The sequence below is a fragment of the Penicillium waksmanii genome (assembly GCF_028829765.1).
Source record: "Penicillium waksmanii strain IBT 27052 chromosome Unknown utg000005l:1.0-5232799.0:1.0-5237142.0, whole genome shotgun sequence".
Lineage (NCBI taxonomy): Eukaryota > Fungi > Ascomycota > Eurotiomycetes > Eurotiales > Aspergillaceae > Penicillium > Penicillium waksmanii.
In genome coordinates, this window is record NW_026643252.1 from 1,739,319 (window position 1) to 1,762,274 (window position 22,956).

At 49.1% G+C, this 22,956-nt stretch overlaps 8 protein-coding genes across 8 annotated transcripts; 4 read left to right on the forward strand and 4 right to left on the reverse strand.

Moving 5' to 3' along the window:
- N7481_005565 (Zn(II)2Cys6 transcription factor) lies at positions 1-2,377 on the forward strand (the record flags this gene model as incomplete). The annotated part of the gene is made up of 3 exons (XM_057264784.1): positions 1-250; positions 326-1,308; positions 1,364-2,377. The coding sequence occupies 3 exons, from the start codon at positions 1-3 to the stop codon at positions 2,375-2,377; spliced, it is 2,247 nt and encodes a 748-aa protein (XP_057122504.1).
- A 952-nt stretch (positions 2,378-3,329) lies between these two features.
- N7481_005566 (uncharacterized protein) lies at positions 3,330-5,387 on the forward strand (the record flags this gene model as incomplete). Its single annotated transcript, XM_057264785.1, has 3 exons — positions 3,330-3,419; positions 3,480-3,644; positions 3,753-5,387. The coding sequence occupies 3 exons, from the start codon at positions 3,330-3,332 to the stop codon at positions 5,385-5,387; spliced, it is 1,890 nt and encodes a 629-aa protein (XP_057122505.1).
- Positions 5,388-6,372: 985 nt separating this feature from the next.
- Positions 6,373-9,991, forward strand: N7481_005567 (uncharacterized protein; the record flags this gene model as incomplete). Its single annotated transcript, XM_057264786.1, has 6 exons — positions 6,373-7,137; positions 7,211-7,422; positions 7,920-8,503; positions 8,563-9,142; positions 9,198-9,543; positions 9,596-9,991. 6 exons carry the CDS (start codon positions 6,373-6,375, stop codon positions 9,989-9,991), a joined length of 2,883 nt encoding a protein of 960 aa, XP_057122506.1.
- Positions 9,992-10,121: 130 nt separating this feature from the next.
- N7481_005568 (uncharacterized protein) lies at positions 10,122-11,473 on the reverse strand (the record flags this gene model as incomplete). Its single annotated transcript, XM_057264787.1, has 7 exons — positions 10,122-10,440; positions 10,498-10,638; positions 10,667-10,878; positions 10,937-11,058; positions 11,139-11,175; positions 11,240-11,259; positions 11,317-11,473. The coding sequence occupies 7 exons, from the start codon at positions 11,471-11,473 to the stop codon at positions 10,122-10,124; spliced, it is 1,008 nt and encodes a 335-aa protein (XP_057122507.1).
- A 640-nt stretch (positions 11,474-12,113) lies between these two features.
- N7481_005569 (uncharacterized protein) lies at positions 12,114-13,498 on the forward strand (the record flags this gene model as incomplete). The annotated part of the gene is made up of 4 exons (XM_057264788.1): positions 12,114-12,413; positions 12,474-12,548; positions 12,616-13,110; positions 13,166-13,498. The coding sequence occupies 4 exons, from the start codon at positions 12,114-12,116 to the stop codon at positions 13,496-13,498; spliced, it is 1,203 nt and encodes a 400-aa protein (XP_057122508.1).
- A 338-nt stretch (positions 13,499-13,836) lies between these two features.
- Positions 13,837-15,972, reverse strand: N7481_005570 (NADPH cytochrome P450 oxidoreductase family protein; the record flags this gene model as incomplete). Its single annotated transcript, XM_057264789.1, has 1 exon — positions 13,837-15,972. The coding sequence occupies one exon, from the start codon at positions 15,970-15,972 to the stop codon at positions 13,837-13,839; it is 2,136 nt and encodes a 711-aa protein (XP_057122509.1).
- Positions 15,973-17,333: 1,361 nt separating this feature from the next.
- Positions 17,334-19,020, reverse strand: N7481_005571 (cytochrome P450; the record flags this gene model as incomplete). Its single annotated transcript, XM_057264790.1, has 2 exons — positions 17,334-18,817; positions 18,876-19,020. The coding sequence occupies 2 exons, from the start codon at positions 19,018-19,020 to the stop codon at positions 17,334-17,336; spliced, it is 1,629 nt and encodes a 542-aa protein (XP_057122510.1).
- A 934-nt stretch (positions 19,021-19,954) lies between these two features.
- Positions 19,955-22,326, reverse strand: N7481_005572 (DUF3405 domain-containing protein; the record flags this gene model as incomplete). Its single annotated transcript, XM_057264791.1, has 4 exons — positions 19,955-20,056; positions 20,146-20,992; positions 21,063-21,664; positions 21,697-22,326. 4 exons carry the CDS (start codon positions 22,324-22,326, stop codon positions 19,955-19,957), a joined length of 2,181 nt encoding a protein of 726 aa, XP_057122511.1.
- Between the last annotated feature and the right edge of the window lie 630 nt (positions 22,327-22,956).

Here is a 22,956-nt window from a genome sequence, read left to right on the forward strand (position 1 = left end):
ATGGTCCGTAGATCGAGATCCCGCCGAACACATCTGCTCGGGGCTTGCGCAACATGCCAACGTCGACATGTTAAATGTGATCAGCAGCGACCCGCATGTAAAACATGTTCCGCATCAGGCTACACGTGTGAAGGGTTCTCAAGCGATGTGCGGTGGATGCAAGAAACGGGACAGTCACCTACTTACGAGAAGTCATCTGCGAAGGGAAATCCTCTAAAACGAAATGGTCTGAGGCGCCATCTATACTCGGGTAAATAACGCGATCGGTCCATCGTGCATGGATGGGTCCCTTCCAATAATTCTGCTTCGCTGATTCGTATTTTAGAGCAATCCCGGGTCTCTATGGGTGCTGTCTTGAATAAAGGCCTTTTCTCAGGCTCTATTGATTCGACCATCGAGGAGATTGACGCAAGATCATGTGGGCCATCCGCTTCTCCGTTCAAAGACATTCGAATTGGCCCATTTGCCGTCCTGAATTTCAGTGATGTCGACCAGGAAGTACCCGACTTGCCGTCTGCGATCACTGAGCCTCCAACCGACAGTGTACTACCAGTTCGAGGGTCGCAATTACCGGCAGAATTGGCAGAGTTTACAGACGACTCGGACCTCTTACAATGGTCTGACATATTTGGGCTTAATGACGACTTATGTGGAATTACATCCAACTTTCCTCTAAATTTAATGAGCTACCCCGATTTCTCCGCCCATCCGGATTGGCTTACATACGACGATACAACATGCAATTTATCCTCGCCGACGATGCTTGACTCGACTACAGAAATATTCCAGATGCCTCCAGGACACTTAGGTCAAGATTTTATGTCGATACCACAAATCTTACCAACTACCACTACTCCTACTACTACTACTACTACTACTACTACTAACCCAACGACCCCCGTCGATATCTTGGGTGATGCTCCTTTTTTGCTGCATATTTTCCAGAAGCATGTTGTGCCTCAATTGACAATTGTTCCTTTCGGAAAGAAGGCATCTTGGAACATAATGAACCTCCCAGCTGCACTGATTACACTTGGAGATTTGACTATTCTGGAATCACAAGAGGTCAGTCACGCTCGACAGGCCAATCTATACAGTCTCCTCACGTGTGCCGCTGTTTTTCTTGCAAAGAAACCATCCACTGATTCGGATGGGGACAACCAACTCACACATTGGCACCAAGTTGCCAGCAAATCATATCACGAGGCCAAAGACCACACACTCATTTTTATGAAAGAGCCACTTGGCGCGCCCAAAACTAAATACAAGGATCGTACGATGGCAATGTGCGGGATGATAGAAGCCGCGGTAAGGGGTCGCTGTATCGTGTGAAACCCTGAAATTTTTGCTGAATCATATCTAGAACTTCAATGGTCAACAACAAGATGCGCGATACTTTATTCTTGAAGCAGAAAGGCTCCTCCGTCGCCGAGGAATTTACAAGCCAAGAACTTCACATAAAAGCCGCCTCCTAGTGAATGTCTATACATGGCTGCGAATTGTCGGTGAAAGCACATACGTCCTCCAAGACTTCACAGCTTCAAAACAATTTATTGATGCCCTTAATTATCAAATCCAGACATGTCGCCCTGAGAATATGAAAAGGCCCTCACAATCTGCAAGTGATCGAATTACACACCATGATGACTTTCTTCATATGGAACATTCGGACAATGATCTCGATATCGACTCACCAAAAGATTCCAGAAAAGATATCCCCGATATCCATCTTCATGACTCTCGAAAGTCTGCAGCAACACTTGCCAAACAGGTGTATGGAATTTCAGAGACGTGGCTGAGTCTGGTCTCGCAAACAACACGCTTAGCGAACGTACTGGAGAAGGTTAAGGCTGCTCAAAATGCCGACATGCAGATGGACTCTAAGATATCGCGGTTTCTTCAAGAGCGAAGCGACCGTCTTGAGAGTGTTATTCACTCTTACATCGGCCCCAGCGATCAGTCTAGCTCTCTAGCTGAGCCCCCAGATGCCTACGCCCATGTTTTCCAGGCATTCAATGCAGGGCTGGTAATATTATTCTATAGGAGAGTCCGCAAGGTCCACCCGGGGATTTTGTCAGGTCAGGTGGACATTGTGATCCGCTCCTTGCAAGCTTTACACGCTGAGCTACCGACGGTTGATCACACTGGCCCTGGTACAATTTGGCCAGTATTCATGGCAGGGTGCGAAGCGATGACGAACGACAAACGAAATGCGATTTTGGAGTTACTCGAAAAGTCCGACCAAAACTGCCGCCTCCCACCTTTCCAGACAGCCAGATGCGTGATGACCAGCTTATGGGAAAAGTATGACAAGGAGCCTTTGTACAGTTGGATGGATATATTGAAGGAACATAGGGCATGGCCCATGTTCTGCTAGATTAGTCGAGCTCTACATCGCACAAGGCTTTTGATCTCAGGGGGTTTTTTTTCAGATAAGCATCATTTTGCGAGGCTGGCAATAAACACAGTAGACTGTCCATGAAAGCACCATGGATAGAATATAACCAAAAAATCCTAGTAGTTGATTCCGTCAGGTCACGTGAGAGAAGCACCAAAGGATCGCCGCCCCTGAGCGTCATCACCATCTGTCCAAGGTTGTTCGCCTAATTTCGTTTGGTTGTTGGTGTGTGGGCTGCGCCACGTTGCTCCACTAAGCATGGAAAATCCATACTTCGTACCTATAACCAGTTAACTATACGATAATGGAATTGCACTACCCTACTCGTAGCCATAACATCTCTCGATCTGAGGTTTTACGGGGCCGCTGACAAGCAATGCCGGAATGGGGCTAGGGATAAACCCCCGCTAGTGGATCAGAAGAGCATTGCATGTACACTCTGTACTGAGTACGAAGGAAGCTGAAGAAGATCGGTGGAATGGTGTACTCCATATGTACACGCGTAGATGCCAGTGCCAAGAACCTCCTCCACTGGCATTGGCAATGCTGTCTGCTGTCTGCCGCCTCTGCCTCTGCCTCTCTCCCTCTGCCTCTCTCCCTCTGCCTCTCTGCCTCAACCTACCAGAGTCCACTGTCTGCCGCCCCGCGTCATCACTCCAAAAGGCTTGGCCTACCCCCTGTTGGCCCCACCAAGGCCAGTCTCATCACTGAATTTGTTATTGAAACGGGGCTAGGTCGGCCCTTCTCGCCCCCGTTGGTCGAGTACTGTGCCTGTGCCGGTGCCTGTGCTGAGCCTGAGCCTTAGCCTTCCCAGGATCTCCCCGTGGCGGATACCTTCAATCTCTCCCTCTCCTTCTTTCTATTCCATGGCCACTCTTTTCTAATCCTGTCGCTCTTTTTCTCCCTCTTTCTTCTTACCCCAGCCGTCATCATGCTCTGGTTGGGCCTGCTGCTACTGTGCTTGCACAATGCAGCTGCTGCCTGGGAACACACGGATGATGACTTGATGACATTCAAAACCGTGAGTGGTGCGCATCCCACGATGAGACGACCCCATGCTAAGATCGCGTCATCCTCCTAGCTACCGGATGTCAGGGCGGTCAAATTCGATATCGAACACCTTGATCGCGACCGTGCTGCCCCCGGGTATTGGTTCGTGTCGCCCTATTTGCACATTGCCCCGGATGGCCCGACCAGTGTCTTCGAGCCCTTCCAGATCGGCCCGCATATCTACGACCAGGAGGGGGTATGTTCATCGTCCCTCGGGTCGCCCTGATCCCGATCCCGATCCCGATCCAGATCCATACCCTTCAATGCCAACACGCGCTAATGCTAATCCTGGTCTCTACTCTAGCGTCTTGTGTGGACCGGTTCCCTAATGTTCGATAACCACAATGTCTTCGACTTCAGAGGTATCAACAGCTTCGGCAATGAAACTCACATCTCCATGATTCAGCAATTCCCCTTCGATGACGAACACCGAGGCTACGGGTTGGTTATGAATTCCAACTTCGAGATCATCCGAAAGGTTGCACTGCGAAGCGATCTCGGATTGTTCGATATCCACGAATTCAATGTCCTCGACACTGGCGAGACAGCCGTTGTCACCACCTATACGACGCAAGAAATCTCCCTGGCGGAGTTCAATCGTTCCGATGAAAAAACACAACTAGAGGTAGGCGGCTTCGCTGAGCTGGACCTCACTACTGCCCAGGTTCTCCACGAGTGGAAATCATACAATCAGGTCCCGCTGGTCGAGACCATTCACTACTCTCAGTGGTCTCCCGTGGAAGGAGATCCTGGCTGGGACTACGTGCACATAAATTCAGTCGACAAAAATAGCGCCGGTGACTATTTACTCTCCATGCGATTCACCAACACCCTCTATCTGGTATCTGGAGCCGACGGGCGCATTATGTGGCGATTAAATGGTCAACGTAATAGCGAATTCGACCAAGATTTCATTTTCTCGAAGCAACATGACGCCAAGTTCCTCCATTCGGAAGGAACTCACCATATCATCTCACTGCTCAACAATGCATCCGATGAGGAGTTTAACGAGGAGAGCGTCTCATCTGCTTTGATAATCGAAATCGAAACCGGTACTACTCCCATGACAGCGAGGGCCGTGCGGCGCTACAAACGACCGGACGAAGATCTTACCCGGCTCCGAGGAAACGCTCAAGTTCTCCCGAACAAAAACATGTTCGCTTGCTGGAGTAAAGGCGGTTATATCTCAGAATTTACTGAGGATGGTGAGCTGGTTATGTCTGCCCGCTTCACATCCCCACGCTTTTCGAACTATCGCGCCTATAAAAATGAATTCGTCGGCCGCCCGACCCTTCCCCCGGATATGGTGGCCTCCGTTTATGGCACAGATGAGACTAACCTGATAACTTCAATCTGGGTAAGCTGGAACGGAGCAACGGAAGTGGCTACATGGAGCTTCTACGCACGCAAGTCTCAATTCGACAACCCCGTTTTCATTGGCAACGTCACGAAACTTGACTTTGAAACCATGTTTATCGCCCGTGGCTACCTGGACTGGATCACCGCCGAGGCCATTGATCGCAACGGTGAGGTCCTCGGCTCTTCGACCGTCCACCGAACTGATTTCCCTGACTGGGACGCTGTTGGTTGGATGGGTTTTAGCGGAGAGCTTCCCAAACCACAAGATCCCGGCGTGCTTTACCCGAGCGGAGGTGGCGTTGCGGATGAGAAGGCCATTGACAATGGCCCGGTGCCATCATCAGATGGAACCGCAAAGGCAGAGGTTATCAAGGCGACGCAGATGCTCTCAAAAGCCCAGTCGGCCGTCCGCAACATTGGCGGTCTATTCGCACTCGTTCTCCTCCTCGCTATGATGGCCACCGTCATGGGAGCCTTCATGCTGATTCGCGGCTGGCGGGTCCGGTTCTATCAGCAAGTTAGATTGGAAGAAGGGCTACCTGAGGAAGAAACCCGCCTGCGTCGGTCAGAAGACGATTGATTCTCCGTTGGCTTGGAACTCTTCGGATTCCAGTCTTGCATTGTCTGCGGGAGTTTGTTGTACATTAGTGTTTTACCCTGGTAAGGCGTGCTTTCATTTGTAAATAGTCATATATAGCCCTAGGTTAGTTGATATCCAAGATCATTCGATCTTTCTCATTATTGAATTGCTATCTTTGCAGTAAATGACAGGTCATTCCAGAGTTTCCTTACTACTAGTTTAACTGATCATATCTAACAGGCCAGCCCAACGGTCCAACATCCCCACAAGCCGCTGGAAAGCGACGGCGGCTGATCTCCAAATTGACGATATCCCCGCGTTTGCATTATCAATGTCGAGTCTTGTGCAAATATGCTTTTCCGGGACGCGGATTTTATGTGAAACATTAGGAGATGACCGCCGGAGTTCCGAAAGGTTTCAGCGTTCCACGAGTCTACATACTAACTCAACTTTAGCTGTCTCCCCTTGATGGAGGCGCGTGATCAGTGATCAACGAAAACAGTTCTTGATTCTCAACAAGAATGCGTTCTCCAATGTTCCGGCCCACGCATTACATGAAAAGAACCTGGTCTGTGGATCAAGCAAGGGCTTTGCTCGGGAATAGGCAGTATTCCCGGGCTCAGTTTCGGCTTGTGGGTCTGTTGCTGCCAATATAGGCATGGTGCGGTATCTTTCTTACGTATTTGCTGACACATCGGGCTCAGAGATACCCTTAATTTGATTACAGATTAGTAATACGATTACCGGACCAAGCCTAAATGGGAAATGCAAGGTTTCTATTAACAATCGCGGGTCCGCTATTCCCGAGATTCTTTCCCACTGCTTCTGCTTTCCCGACCACTTTGACTGCTTTATTTAGTCTGGACTCGAAGCGCCACACAAGCTTTGAGTCGGACATATTATCTCAGTATTTTTCCCTTCTACTGTACTCGACAACTCTACACTCTTCTTCGTCCAATCAAACCCATTAGAGTGACTTGTGAATATGCCGTCAACCAGTCTCTGCCAAGACGAGACATGTCCTCCATACAGTCTCATGGACGATTACAGCGAAGGAGCCCACCCACAAATTCTTGAGGCTCTTCTCCTCACAAATTCTACCCAGCAAGTCTCTTACGGGAACGATGAATATTCAGATGCGGCGAGGCGAATGATTCGGGAGCGAATCGACTGTGGCGAAGATGAGGCAGATATTTTTTTCGTGCCCAGCGGAACATCAGCGAATCTGATTTCAATCGCTAGCTGTTTACGACCGTATGAGGCTGTCATTACCTTGGACTCGGGCCATATTGCCTGCAAGGAAGCTGGTGCAATTGAAGCCACCGGTCACAAGCTTATCCTCGTCCCGGCCGTTGACGGCAAAATGACGACGACAAATTTGCAAAAGGCTTTGCAACAGAATCAATTCTTCCCTCACATGGCTAAGCCTCGACTGCTTTATATTTCCAATGCTTCGGAGACCGGTACGGTTTACACTAAGCGCGAGTTAAGCAGTCTATCTGCTTTGTGCAAAAAGATGAACCTCCTACTTCTGGTGGACGGTGCTCGGATCGGAACAGCCATGTGCTCAAAGAAAAACGACATGACTCTACGAGATATCTTCGAGTTCGCCGATATTTTCTGGATCGGTGGTACCAAAGCTGGTGCTCTCATGGGAGAGGCGATTGTCGTCAAGAAGGCCATCGCCGAGGGATTTGTGTTCCACCTCAAACAGCACGGTGCACTCTTAGCGAAGGGACGGATTATGGGTGTTCAGTTTATGGAATTGTTCAAAAACGATCTTTTTTTTCACGCTGGCTACACATGCCAATACCATGGCCGAGAAGATCTCCGCCAATTTTGAAGAGCTAGGATACCAGCTGGCGGCGGAAACAGAGACAAATCAGGTCTTCATAACCATGCCGCAGCAGTTGGCTCAGAGGCTCCAGGATAGATTCCGATTCTACATCTGGGATCAGTTAGATGATGGACAAGTTGTCGTGAGAATCGTGACATCTTGGGCTACGGACGAGTTGCAGGTCGACAAGTTCAATGCGTGGGTGAGACAGTGGACGGCGGCGACTAAGGAATTCGCCACTTAGAACTTGGTCTTCATATATCATTGCATAATTATTGCATATTTAATAGAATTTAATGAGAGACGGCCTTTTGCTATGAAAGTATCATATTTGCCTGGCAATCCTAGTCTTCCTACACAAGTAGTAGATAAGAACTTTATAGATCAAAATCACATGACCGTCGAGATCGACGGTTTAGCTTTTGGCTCTGGAATCCTACCTTCCTCCTCTCTTCCATTGCAGGCTCCAAGATTCGAAGTTCCCTAACTGGCAGCATTAATTTAGTCCGATCATACCCGCTCCTATGAATTGTCGGAATCTGCAAGAAAATTTGCATGTCTGCCATTGCAGCCTTGCTTGATCATCATCGACATCCACCCACCCAATGAGGTTATCTATATCTTGTGATGGTTGTCGGTAAATATCCCCGAGTCTCACTATGTCTATATCTCGTACATTTGCTAATTTGAACTAGCCGAGCCAAAGTGAAATGTGTTCATGATGGCAGCCCTCCTTGTGGGCGCTGCCAACGACTCAAGGCCCAGGGATGCGCCCTGACAGATCCCCGCGTTTCAAGGCCAGACAAGCCAAAAGGGAACGCGAAATCCCTGGCTTCGCGGAAGCGAAAGGCTACCTCCGACCTGTCTCCAACGCTTGAGGGCGATCACAGCATCAGCAGGATGACCCCTGGTAATCTCGTTGACAGCCAAGAGAATCCGATCTCAGCCTTATCGCAAGCCACTGTGATCAGTGCCGTCGAAACATATCGAAAGAAATTCCCGGTCGCGAATTTCCTGCACTACCCATCATTAATTTCCGACATTTCCTCCAATTTCGAATCCATAGAGCCGATATTCATTGCCTCCCTTTTATCTCTGTGCAGGCGTTTTATGGCTGGGGATGCGCTTGGGGATGAAGAGATCTACGCTGATTATGCCCGGAGAAATCTTGCGCACCGTGTCCTCGAGGCTCCTTCATTATATCTCGCTCAATCACTAGTAATAATTTCGTTTTATGAATGGGGGACTGGGCGCCCATACCAGGCTTGGATGTACAGCGGTGAGTTCATCTGAAGCCTTCTATGATTCATGGGATATTCTGACATTTGACACTGTCAGGCATGGCCACCTACATGATTCAATCACTTCTTAAAATGGCCGACGACAGCATGGAGCATAATCCCCAAGATTTCCATGCTTCCCAAACCCAATACGAACAGCTCGTCCGCACTTACTGGGTTTGTTTTGCGCAAGATTGCGAACTGAGCTCCGGAGCTCGGCAGCATTTTGCTCTATCATTTTCTCACATCTCAGTCCCGCTTCCGATCAGCGACCGAGATTTCACCTTCAACCAGGTACCAGAAAGGAGGCTGATGCCGGCCGATATGAACAAGCAATGCAGTCTTGCAAGAAACCTAACAATTGAGCACGGTCTGACGATCGTTACTCGTGGCTTCGACATATTTGTGCGGATCTTGAGATTTGCGAATGAACATCGCCGTGCCCTTGCTTCTCTAACTTCAGACGATTCCGAAGCTTCGCCACTTCATCGGGATTGGCAACGACTCAAAGAAGAGCTGGACGAATGGAGGTCACTCCAGGATAGGACAGTCCGTTACCCAGACACAGCCACCCAAGCACATGTTTCCCTCGGGTACGGGGAGCTGTTTGCCTACATAAACCTACTCTACTTCATGAGGTAAGTTTTTTCTCGCCCACAAATGGCTCCGAAACAACATTGACACCTGTTCAAGTATTTTATTTTTGCACCGCGATCGCTTTCTCTCAAATCTCAAACCGCACTCTGACGTTTTTCACGACATGAACCACGATGACCAATATGAGCCTTACACGATCAAGCAATTATTTGAAGCTGCGCAGAACATTGGAGGGGTACTATCGGCACTTGAGAATTCAGAAGCGGCAGTTATGACCCCCTACTCCGGGTTCAGCGTATTTGTCGCGGTGCACATCAATATGTACGGTACTATCGCTCCGGCACGCTATCCTGGAGGAGTCGAGCGAGCAGAGGAAGAGAAAGGTCAGAATCTCGCCTATCTCGAGCGACTCAGTAAACTATGGCCAGTCGGTCGGAGCTGGGTGAGTCAAATTCAAATTCACCTAGCAGTCATCACACTAACTAGGAGCAAAGTGGCGAACTGTACAAGAAGCAAACCGGTTTTACGAAACAGTGAAGAACTCTCAGACACACCCCGAGTCCGGCATGCATAGCCCTAGGAGGTTTGCTTTAGCAGGAACACTTGATGAATATGGTGACATTCGTGCTCGTCCAAGGGCAATGAGTACCGAGCCTGGAAGCACCCAAAGCTCACATAATATACACCGGGCAGCATCGTCGCCCAGTTTTGAAGGCGATAACTCGCTTTTTAACAGAGATGGCACTGTATTAGCAGGGCATCCTGATTTCGAGACGGACATGTTCCAATGGCCCTTCATTGATGCATCATGGGCCGCAGGGTTTGACGCTGGCCTCGATGGTCTGTGGCACAACTCGGGTCTATTCGATCCGAATCCTTCCTTGCGATAACGTTTCCCGCCCACACAAATACCCAGGATATTTTCACAAAAAGAAATGAATGATGATTTGAATGATTAAATATGGAATTCCAATAATAAGATATACATCTTCATGCGGTCATGTCCGGCGTCTAACTTGGTCAGCGGCTATCACTATCTCGGCTCTCGACAGTTTGTTCTACCGCAACTGTCTTGCGGATACCATTCTCATTATACAGAGAGTCCGCTGCCTCAGGGGCTCCAGCAAAGGAAATAAGGTGACTTTGATCACCGAAGTTCGTTGCCTTGTCCCATTGCGACGCATTCTTAGATGTGGACCCTGTCTTGCGGTCTCCGAGTTGAATCTCGGAGCTCTGGTTGTAGTACTTTTGGGACGAGTAGTTCTTCCGGTAATGAGCGAGCAAGACGTTCAGAACGGGGAGACAAGCGCAGATTAGACCGACACCACCCTCGGCATTTCTAAAGATAAGTCAGAAAAGGCAATTTCGGATTGGAAAGGGGGAGATGGACACATACCCAGACATAATGACACACATGAAGACGATCGTCTGATCGGGTGATGTACCATCTTGGAGCACCAACACGAGTCGATACAGACTAAAGCCTACAGCGAAACCACCGGCTCCGAGCAGACCCATAACACGTAGCTTCTTGTTCCTGAGACATTTGGAGTGACCAGGTCAACGGCAAGGGTAGGATGAGAATAATGATATCGCTAACGACACTGATAACGGAGTCGGCGATCAGGGCGGCCGTCTGGTCAAGACAAGTCCCACCACCCTCGAGCTCATCTCCCAGCCAGTAATATGGAATGGGGTAACAGATGCGGATTTTGATGATCAGGGCGACGGTGTAGTAGATGCAGAGTGCGCCGAGAAGGCCGTAGATGAAGAAGACCTTGTTTCGATAGGGGAGCGAAGATGCGAGTAAGGATCGAGAGTAGGGCGATTTTGACGAATAGTGCCATGGGGCAGTAAAGAAGGGTGGCGATGTAGCAGAACTTCTTGAATTGAATGATCTCCGCGGGGTCCCAAGCCAGGACTTCGTCGGCGTGATAACCTCCTCCATGGCGACCAACTATGTAAATAAAAGGAAGATCATCAGTATTCTGCAGTATTCGGCAATAATAAATCCATCCGAGTATCAAAAAGACTTACTGAGGATACCAATTGCGCAATATGCCATGAACAGGCCCTGGGAATCTAGTCAGTAATTGATTATCGTTGAGGTGAATAGTAGTCAGTCATATGAATCGTACCCAAGCTACAGTGCATGCATCTATGTTTTCATGTTAGTAAATAGTCGAGGAGTAAAGGGGTTTGCCGTGAAACTCACAGTCTTCAACTCCGAGGCGCTGCTTGAATCGAAAACGAGTGTAAAATCGCAAGGCGACAGCCGCTGATACAATCGGAATGCACAGACATTGCACCACCAGATTGAGCGTGCGATACACGTCCTTTGGGGTGGGCCCCAAGGTGTTCCCGGTGGCCATTCTTTTTTTTGAAGCTGTCACTCAACTGATAACATGGAAATCGATCATGCGAGGAAAGCCGGGGGTGTCAGTGGCACATAAAGGTCCTGACAGGCAGATCTCCGCTGGACCACAAAAGCGCTAGGCGCCCTCCGGCTGAAAAATTAGTATAAAGATAGGCGCAAGTTATATCAGAGTGGGGTCAAGCGCTATTGAATACTTGTCTCCAATAGTCCCTGATTGACCACTGAAGCGATATAGTTTGGATCAGGCCTGATATCGGAAACTATTACGTGGCCGGGGCCCGATGAATAGTTCTTCGCGAGTTCCGCGAAATGAAAAAGCATCCACTGCAGAAGCTCCACTCTCCAATTATAGTAAAGTGCTGCGGGTACCTAGCCTCGTATTTGCAGTTTTTGCACGCCAACAAAGTCTCATTCCCACGTTCATTGCCACCGTTGTTTTACCAAGTGGCATGAGTGGATTTCACATAAACCCTAATTCCGGGTTAGCCGAGTTGACAGTTTTGACAGGCCAAGGCAACAAAAAAATAGGGGGGAGATGAGGACTCGTCATGTAACCTGAATGTTTGAATTCTTTTCTCAATTCTTCAAGTTTCAAGTTTGCATAAACATAATCCTATTGCTCCTTTGCCTGAACTATGACTATCCACTACATCAGCGGCGAAGAATCCGACCTCTTCCGGCCTTTGGATATTTCCAATGGTGCCCTCACTCTCCGCCACCGTATCATCCATGCGCCTCTGACCCGTAACCGCGGGGTGCCTTTGAACCCTATCAGTACTCCCGAGAATCCTAATCGTATCTGGGTTCCTGGCGACCTCATTGCCGATTACTATAGCCAGCGTGCCACTGAGGGTGGTCTTCTCATCTCTGAGGGAATTCCACCTTCACTCGAGGTACCTATTCCCGTCCCGGGCCCTATCCTACCTTACGAGCTCGTACCCATGGCTCAATTGACTATTTCATGTGGAGTCTGACCCTCGGCAAATTAAAAACAGAGCAATGGCATGCCTGGTGTGCCTGGGCTTTTCACTCCCGAACAGGCCAATGGCTGGAAGAAAGTCGTTCAAGCCGTGCACGCAAAGGGGGGGCTTCATTTTCTGTCAATTGTGGCACGCTGGCCGTGCGACAATTCCCCAGATGACCGGATCACCCGCCGTCTGCCCCTCAGCCAGCGTGTGGGACTCTCCGACGGAATGCTTTTCCCATCCTCCCGTGGGATCCACTGAGCCCGTCCCATACGCCAATCATCCGCCTATTGAAATGTCCGTGGCGCATATCAAGCAGACCATTCAAGACTATTGCAAAGCGGCCAAGACAGCTATGGAAATTGGCTTTGATGGCGTGGAGATCCATGGTGGAAATGGATACTTGCCTGAGCAATTCCTTAGTTCGAATGTCAACAAGCGGACCGATGACTATGGTGGTTCTCCTGAGAAGCGTTGCCAATTTGTCTTCGAGTTGATGGCCGAGGTTGCGAAGACCATTGGCGAGCAGAACTTGGCAATTCGCCTTTCGCCTTTCGGTCTGTTCAACCAGGCACGTGGAGAGCAACGTCTCGAAACCTGGACGCACCTTTGCGAGGGTCTGAAGAAGGATCACCCTACCCTTTCTTACGTGAGCTTCGTTGAGCCGGTATATCTCTCTGCATCCTTTAGTACATTTTCAAAGGGCTAACATTTCTATTCAGCGCTTCGAGCAAATCTTCAGCGAAGAAGAGAAGGACACCTTCCTCCAGGGCTGGGGACTGAAGGATGTGACTCTCGATCGGTTCCGCAAGATCTTTGGCTCCACCCCTTTCTTCTCCGCTGGAGGCTTCGATGATACCAACTCGTGGGGTGTTGTGGAATCCGGAAAGTATGACGGACTTCTTTACGGTCGTTACTTTATCAGTAACCCAGATCTGGTGCACCGTCTGGCCAAGGGGCTGCCTTTGACGCCTTATGATCGCACTCGCTTCTACGGGCCGTTTGAAGACAATGTCTTCCACTACACGGACTACCCGACTGTTGATAAGCAATAGATTTAACATTGAGATATGACATCATGATAGCATAACTAGATCGATTTCTTTATTCGACCAATCGGAAAACAAGACACTGTGAACACGAAACGTAGAATAGGCATTGGTAGCGAGATGACAGGTGCCAGATCTTGCCGGAAGCGACGGCCTTTTAAGTCCCGCAGGAATATTACTTCGAATCTCTTGTGTCATTTTAAAATATCTTTCAAAATCAGTGTAATTGATGTCTAACTTAAATGCCTAGCCGTCAAATCAAATATAGAACTATAGATATCACAGTCAAGCCAATGCGCCTTTGAAAAAATCCTAGCAAACGAGGAACACGAGCATGAAAAACCCTAACCCCAGACATCTTCTTGCCACTTATTCTTCTTCTTAACTGCCTTGCTCCAGTTGTTCACCTCATCTTCAGACCATCCCTTGGCCCTCCTCATGGTTTCCCCAACAGCCTTTTCAACTTCGCGGGCCATTCCTGCGCGCCCACAAACATAGAAACTGCCACCCTCATCAATGAGCTTGACGACATCATCACCGAACTCCGAAACTCGATCTTGCACATATTTGCGTGGAGTACCTTCTTGTCTCGAGAATGCCGTCACGACATGCAATTTATCGCCAAGGACCTTTTGCATTTCCTCCAATTCCTGTTGATAGATGAAGTCTTCGTTCGGGTTGCGACATCCGAAGAAAAGAATCATTTGGCCAACTTCCTTTCCAACCTTTTGGACCTGGCATCTTTCCGAAAGGAATGCGCGGAAAGGAGCAAGGCCTGTTCCGGCCCCGACCATGACCAGCGGCGTCTTTCCGGTTATAGGCAGCTTGAACTTGCTTCGACGAATGTGAGCGAAGACCTTTCCGCCCTCTAAAGCGTTACTAGGGCCATTGAGGTGGTAGGTAACTCCGTAAGGGTGCGGTTGAGATTGAGCCTGTTGAGAGATAGCTAAGAGGTAATTGGATGTGACACCATGGACAAGTTCGCTCGAGTTGTCAGGGAGAGGAGTCGTAGTGGCGATTGCGGTGATGGATGGCTTGCGTGGGGAGACCACGCTGCTTGATGAGATAGAGTAGTAGCGAGGGCGGATATGAGGCAGAGTTTCGGCCAGGTATGAGAGTGGGATATCAGACCACGTCTGGCCTGGGCATGCAAGTTGCAGGAGGCGACCGAGGTTTAGGTGGGTGCGGTTGATGAAACTGGCGTAGTTGTCCTTGTCTTGGCCGAGTTGGCTAAGGTAGGCTTTTGCCTCCGCGGTTGGTGCGAATTGTGCAAGATCACGAACATTGTCACGATTTACCGGAGCGCAAATCTCGAGGTAGTAGCGGAACAGCGCGTTTGGGCTTGTGGGTGATGGGATGGTGACCTTAGTGGCCGAGTCAATGGCCTTGATGTGGAGAGGTATGTCGCGTCGTTCGTAAGTACCAAGAACCTGGAGAAGAAGCTCGACTTCGGAGTCAGGATTCCCCGGCCAAATAGCCAGATGATCACCAGTCTTATAGGTAAGTTCTGGCTGGTTGGTCAAGTCAAGATCCATGTGTAGACAGTGACGGTCAGATGAGGTAAAAAGCTCCCGCGAATTCGAGATGCTCAGCGTGCGAACCGCCGAGGATTGGTTTGCTTTTCCATCGGCCTGGCCATGAGGCTCTCCATGGTGCAAGTCGATAGGTTCCAAGGACTCGTCTTCTTGGATCAACAAGCTTGGGGTGTACTTGGCTTCGATTTCTTGGAAGCCCAGCTGCTCCTTAAAGACTGAGAATAATTGATCTTTCCAAGACATGAAATCTTCTTCAGTCGCGCCATCTGCATCATTTGCCTTTCCAACTGGCATCAATGCCTGGGCACCAAACTTTTCCAATCCCTCCACAATAACATCGACGACTTTGTTGTAGAACTTGTAGTTGGTATTTCCCAGTCCAAATGCGGCATATCGTAGAGAGGGGAGGGAGACATCGTTGGCCTTGTTGATCCAGCTCCAAAAGTCGACCGTGTTGTCGCTAGGATCACCCTCGCCGTAGGTAGAAACAATGAAAATAGCGAGCTTAGTGTTGGGAATTTCTTTGATGGTGATTGGGTCGTAATCAGAGAGGTCTGCAGTCATGCTTTCCTGGCCCCATCGAACAGATATTTCCCTGGCCAGACGATGGGCAAACCCTTCAGCTGTACCAGATTGCGATCCCCAGAAAACAACGATATCTTTCCCAGACTCCTCTAGCTTTTGCGCAATGTTCCGGGTTTCCTTGTTAGCATTGGCGCCAGACTGGCCGCCATTCTTCAATTGCGGCCTCTCATATGCCAGGTAGGCATACGGGTCAGGCTGATCCCAGAGGTATCCACGAGAGATATAGGCGCCCGATATACCAGCAATGACGGCCAATGCCGCATAATCAGCGAGCCCGGTTGGTGTTGCATACTTGGAGAGCTCATCGAGCAACTCCGGTGGAATATTCCACTGCGACGCTAATTGCGAGAGTGATGCCATGGTGTAATGCCAGTGATAGTACAGAGATATCAGTTCTCTGGGCAAAAACGGATTAACGCAGTTATGTATGTATGGCAAATCTTTAAGGCGACGAACTTGAAGAGATGAAAATGCCTTGTGAGTGGAAATCAGTCAATAACAAGCAAAGAGAGTCCGGGGTCTTTCTCGCGTTCAAATATCAAATCCACGGGCAGCTGGCGTTTCACCCCGCATAGCCCAGTACCCCGAAATTGAGAAAGAAATCCCGATCAGAGTTGATATTGGGGCGAAAAATAGGCTTGAGATCTGCATAAGCTCCAAGTTCCCCACGTCCCTGCGGGGAAAATTACCCAGCATGGCGAGGGCATCGCCGGTCATTGACTTGCGGGTATTCATCACACCCACTCACTGATTGGATCGAGGAATTAAGGTGCACAAGTCGACACTTTGTGGGAGCTTGCATCCATAGGAAAATATCCCCCGAAGTGTCCAAACAGGCAAAGCGAAGAAGCAAGAACTTCGCCTTATGCCACCCTTAGTCTCCACCCTCTTCAGCCCCGGAGATCCAAAGACCGCAGATAATGCAGAAACCATATTCCGTAGATAAACAAATGAAGTTATGAGACATCAGGACTTTACTTTTGTGGCGGTTAATTTATTCATCAACCGTAATGGTTTGGTAGTCAACAATACTATGGGTACGAGGGATGGACGCGATCCTGCAAGGCCAGGCTGTCATACCCTGCCAGGTTGGCTGGATAACGTTTGAACGCCGACAAATGAATTTTCGAGATCTTCTACATCCCTACTCAAGAAGTTGTTGTCATAATGCAGGCGAAAAATAGATCGCCTACAACAGCCGAAGAAGATGGTCGGGGCAATTTCCCCGAACGAGAGAGAGGGAAGTCCCCTGGCCAAAGGCCCCGCGCGGGGAAAATCACCCTGTGATAATCGAGACTTTCGAGGTGGCGGGGTCGCGGGGTATCACTTTGAAGTTTGATGATCTGAAGTTGGCTAGAATCCTATGTCATGCAAATCTGAGACTCAACCTTACCCCAACGCGTGCTAACTATCACGCGCCTGATCTGCGAGACATGCAGCATGCAAGCTCTACGCGACCGCGACCCTTGGCCATAGCTCAAAATGGGATTTGGCGTGTTCTTGCGATTTAGGACTACATGGACGATTACTATGGAAGCTTATTCAGACGGAGCAAAAATGTAAATTCAAACTTCTAGTCAAATTCCCGACTGTTCATCGAGAAAGGTCTATTCGGGGTTCTTTAAGGTATCGTCTCATCGAGTGATCATCAAAATGCTAGTATATAATAAAAAAAGGGGGTAATCATAATAGAGAATAAAGGGAAGTTGCCAGCATTGTATCTATGCCTCTGCACCCCTGTCCCGGCGCCAAATTTTCACGGGCATATCTCCCAGAATCAGATTCATTGTCTCCTCGCGCTGCAGTTCCCATCCGGGGTAGGCCAGGGCAAAGTCATATCGATGCACCATGGATGCCACAGCCTTTGCTTGTTCCAGGTAAGAAATGTTTCGACCAATGCAGGAACGAGCGCCAGCAGAGAAAGCAATGAGATATGGCTGAAGGGACTTTCCTTCTTCTCCCAGCCACCTCTCTGGAATGTACTGGTCGGCGTTGGGGAAGATACTTTCAAGGCGATGAGCAACAAAAGCAGACATGCTCACAGTGGTGCTTCCAGCCACCCAGTCTCCGAGAATGTTGGCGCCTTCGGAGGGAGTCTCACGAGGCAGTCCGTGGGAAGTGGGAGGGAAGATGCGAAGAGATTCATCCAGGCAAGCACGCAGATACGGCAAGTGTTTTACCTTGTCATAATCTGCGACCACCTCATCCTCATCCAAGACAGAATCAAGCTCTTCTCGCAACTTCATAAGAGCTTTGGGGTTGCGTAGTAGCTGGTACATGACGTTCGTAATAGCAACAGCGGTGGTAACACTGCCAGCGTTCATCATAATGTTGCACTCAGCAACAACTTCACCCCACTCGAGATTGTTGGCATTGCCATTCTTATCCTCCATCAGTGCCTGGAAGAAGTCATCGAGCTTTTCGCCATTCTCGTAGCGTTCTAGACGCTTGCTTCCTCGGTGCCACATGATGTTTTCCCAGTCATCGGCCGACTTCGACATGCGCTTAAAGAATGGGATCACATCCACCAACTTGTTGATAGTCAGGTACCAGTTGTAATCCCACAGAAGGTAGGATTGCTTCCGGGCAGTGGGATAAAGTGCTTCACGAAGGCTAGTCTGGTATGTCGAGCCGTCCTTTCGCTCCGCAATGACCATATCGTTACCGGCATCAAGGAATCCCAGTTTCTCGGAAAGTCCAATATCGGCAATGGCATCCAGAGTGAAGAAGTTGTTCCAGCCACGTAGGTCCAGAGTCAGTTCTTTCTGGTCAGGTGCTACCTTACCAGATGCCACATCCTCTTTAGGAGCCAGAGTGCAGACATTGTCGAAATGCTTGAACATTCTTTGGACCTTATCGGTAACCTTGTATTCCCAGCTCTCTAGGTTCTTCAAGGCGTAGGCTGATGAGAGAACCTTGCGCTTGCGGGCATGATCAGGCTTATCGACAACATCCGCCAAATTGTAATGACTTCCGACAGGGACGGAGTATGCGCCGTCCTTGGTGCACTTTGTGTTGTGTCCATAGATGTCTTTGATGGCTCGAGCGTCTCCATAGGAGAGCGCATTGGGGGCCGTTCTAATAACCGGGTGCGTCTTGTGTAGCTCTGCTAGCTCCCTTGATCGGAAGCCTCTTCCAGCCATGAGCATAAAAGGAATCGCTGAAAATCCAGAGAAGGGAGAGAGGTTGGGGTATTTGCGCAATCCTACTTGCCGTTAGTAATCTCCTACAGCATTTCTCTCATACTTGGTTTGGTACCATACCCTTTGGATCGCGGAGATATTCGATATACGGTAGAATGACAAAGTATGCGAGTGCAAAGAAGCTAAGGCCAATTGCATATGGAGCCACTGAGATAACGGACCACATAGTGCCGGATTGGCTCAGGTTTGCTGCCAAAGAGGCCATGTCGAACAAGAGAGTCCTTGGCAAAGATAGTCTTAAAACCAAAGGTCTGAGCAGGATTGTAAAGAAACCAGAAAAGGAAGGTGAAGGCTCCGAGTCTGACTTGGAAATCAAACCAGCTGCCCAGGTGAATGGCGATATAAGTATCATTTTGAGATTTGGGCCCAGCTTTTCAAACTATATCCAGATGCCTTCCCTACGGGTCAACCAGGTGTGGAGGGGCTGCATGCCACCTGGCCTGGAAATACAACCCGCGTTCCTCGACGACAATTTCCTGGTAGGGGCTTGAGAAACCAGATCATCTTCCGCAGGGTGTACCAGATTAAGCTGCCAATGGCCGATCGTGTCTTTCACCCTATGACCTCTTTGTGGCCAGGGTGGGTCTTTGAGGGACGGGGAAAGTTACCCTCGCAAAAACGGGAAATTTACCCCGGCCAACATCTACTAATATTGGCCCGGTCGATAAGGGGATTTTGCGGGGTTGGAGGGGCTGTGGCTGATTTGATGAGCACATGGCCTGGGGAAATTCTCTATTTGAAGGAGCCAGGATATTTAGGCATAACCCAATCACACCTTTTCACCTGATTCGTATCAACCCCGTCCGTGGCCACTGGGGACCGATGCAGCCGATGACGGCATCCATGGCAGACGAAACAAGATATTGCTCGACATAATAGATTCAAGTTTATGATGGCGGCGATGTCTGACTTTAGTCATGAATGCGTTCATCATACACCCAGCCCGAATCTTCAGATATATGATATTCAAGTATTTCTGAAGTTCAGATCTAATCACTACCAACGCACGAAACGAAAGCTGCAGGTAACACCTAAAACTATCCGCTCCCCGTCATAAGCACAATTAAGAAAAATGAAACAAAGCGATTAAGACTTGAAAAGGTACAAAAGAAACTAAATGAGACATTCTGGGTCTGGTCTCATGGTACAGCCCTGTCCGGCCCAAACCTCCTGGCCGTGTTCTTCACGGTGTGGAGAAACATAGATGGAAAGCAATGCCGACCATAGCGAACCTCTGCTGACTGCAGGACAGAAGTTAGCGCGATTCCCAGGAGTAAATGGGTCCCTCATGTGAACGTCAAATAAATTAGGAAAGGAATATGGGACATACCCTCTTTCCACCTTCATTAGCAGCGGTTCGAAATCCCATCCACCGTCTATACATGTCCTCCGCAGTATGAGTGGTGAACATGTACGAAAGTCGGTACATGATGTGATCATATAGGTGATCAAAGTTCCAAATACTATCTGGACCGCCATTTATACTTTCCGGCACCCCTCGATTGTAGATGCGTGCGAGCTCTTCAGATGTCCATTGGCCGTCCGCATAGATTGGATGTGGAACGTGGACTGCTTTCAGACCATGATACATAGCCCACGACGCACCGGTCATTTCCGATGCAAGGCCCAGCCCTTTTGTCGCTTGCGCATTGTGGATCAAATCCAGTAGACGCTTCGAATACCGGCCCATCGTAATAACTGCTGCGCGGCGTGGAGTGTCGATGCCATACCTGAAGTTCCAAATGATATCCGGGAATGTCCACGCTGTGTCTTTCGGGTTGAAAATTGGAAGAAAGGCTATCATATCTGCTTCTTCGCCAACGCCCCAGGTATAGTTATCATCTTTCGGGCTTGCGGTCGGCGGACTCGGACCGAGCGATCGAATTCCAGTTCCAAATATCGGCCCCCAGACTGTATTGTCGGATACTTCTGCAAGGCTCTCATCGACCATTCTAGTAAATTGCTCCCATGTTCCGTGTGCACCGGGGGTATAAAAATAGGCATTGCGCTCCCATAGGTACTTGCGCGGCTGCTTTCTCGCAAATGACACCACTTTGTCCAGGAAGTGATAAGCATGACCAGTATGCCGACCATCCATTTCTAGCTGCCAGTAGAAATCGAAGTTGGGGTATAATTGGGAGAATATTTCCAGTGGCTGATGGTGCTGCAGAATGGGGCTACCAATAAGTTGGAATTAGCACAAGCAAGGTTGGAACTATTAGCAGATAACCCTAAGCAATGTCTTACCTGTGCTCGACAATCTTAGGATACCACGCCTCGAGTAGCTTATTGTTGAAGAAGAGCGCCATGCTGCGAAACTCTGCGGGAATAGAATTTCGGAGTCGGTTCATCGTCTTTGCATCAGAGAAGATGGGGAGTTCGTCATCCTTCACATGGACTAAAAGAAAGACTTCATACTCCGCCCCAGAATGCAGAGAAAGCTCCATGATTAAAGCTCGAAGATATTGACGATGATTCTCGGTCCAGGTCATAGTATGCCACGCTCGAATAAGTAAAGCCGACCTATTATGATACCGCTCTTTACCGGGCAGAGGGGCATCATATGAGTCGTATGTCTTTTGCGGAGGCCGTCTCAGCTCAAACGAAAGAGGCCGTTCTTGAGATTGATTCGTCACCGATCCCGAACGATATCGGTCGGCATTTCTCTCGAAGCAGAGAGATTGTAGCTCATGCCAATCAACTTCAGACCAGGGGACCTGGAGAGGACGGGTAAACCCAGGGACGTCTTCTTCGCTCATTTCATCGTAACCGTAGGCTCCAAAGCGAGAGTATCGATCGGTGCAAACGTTCCCATCGAGACCCATGGCCTCAAAGGAGCCGAACTGAGACTGGGGAATCCAATCTGGTTCCCTTTGTAAACGAGCATCATATCTTCGAAACGGGTTCGGTCAAGATCTCGGCCTCTTGGGCCTAGGCAGGGCTCAAAAATCCCCTCATTCTCTTTCTTCCATTCTCGACTGTTATATCGGGGGTAAGGGTCGTATATCGAAGGCTCTGGGTGAGGAGGGTCAGGAGAGTCGAATTCATCACTGCTGGTGAGGGTCAAGGTTCCGCCAATGTAGAATCTGATATCTCTGTGTACCATACACATTAGCGCTACTAGTAGTAGGAGCTTCATCGCGCAATTTAATGCCAACTTCAAATGCCTGTGGACAAACCTTCTCGCATGCACGAATCCCATGTCATCTACTTCGCGCCGGTCTTCGACTTCGGTCTCGACTTCGGTCTCGCCCGGCACGAAGACGTATTCGATCCCATCAGCATCATGATATTGGCCAGGACGAAGGATTCCCGGCTTTTGGTATGAGACCAACGCACATAGAAGTGAGAGCTCCGGATGAACAGAGAGGTATGAGTACGTCTCAAGAACAGTCATCGCAAAAGCCAAATATCCAAGCCATCGCATCCATGTTGTCGGGCGCAGGCGTAGTGATCTCCTAGTCCTAAACCTCGGGGGCTTTTGGAGTTGCAATCCCAGTACCGGGTCCATTGTGAGTTGCCTACCTAGGTGTCGCCAAATATCACATAGTCCGACAGAATTGTCGAATAGAAGCAATTGGGTTATATTAATTTCAAGCCGCGTTGCCGACCCCCCCCACTCCTAGTCATTGACAGGTAGGGACACGGTGCCGGGTGTCTGAGAAGACGATGTCATTACTACGCGGTCTTGACTGCATCCCCGCTTGAAGATCTAGATCACTTCCCCTCCACCCTTATCTTGGGCATCATAGCACTACGTATACTACCCTATCGCATATGAAAAGTCTCTAGCAGCGCTCGAAACTCAAGAAAGTATACTGTTTAGTGCTTATGTTCAATCGAGGACTGGGAACCTTCATATAATTACTCAATCAATCAAGAAATGAATTCCATTCAAAGAGTCGACCTGGGTATGGACAAAACATGAACAGAACGAAAAAGTAGGAATTTCAAAACAGCCTGATCAGGGTATGTTCAGACAATGAAAGTGATAATCCAATGGCCACCTCGGGGAGGCCTCTTCAAGTCTTTACAAGCATGCCCATGGCGTAGCAATGCGCTTCGAAATTGATTATCCACAAATGTATTCATAAGTGCTATCAAAGATATCAACCCTTTTGAGGGCAGGGAATGGTATATT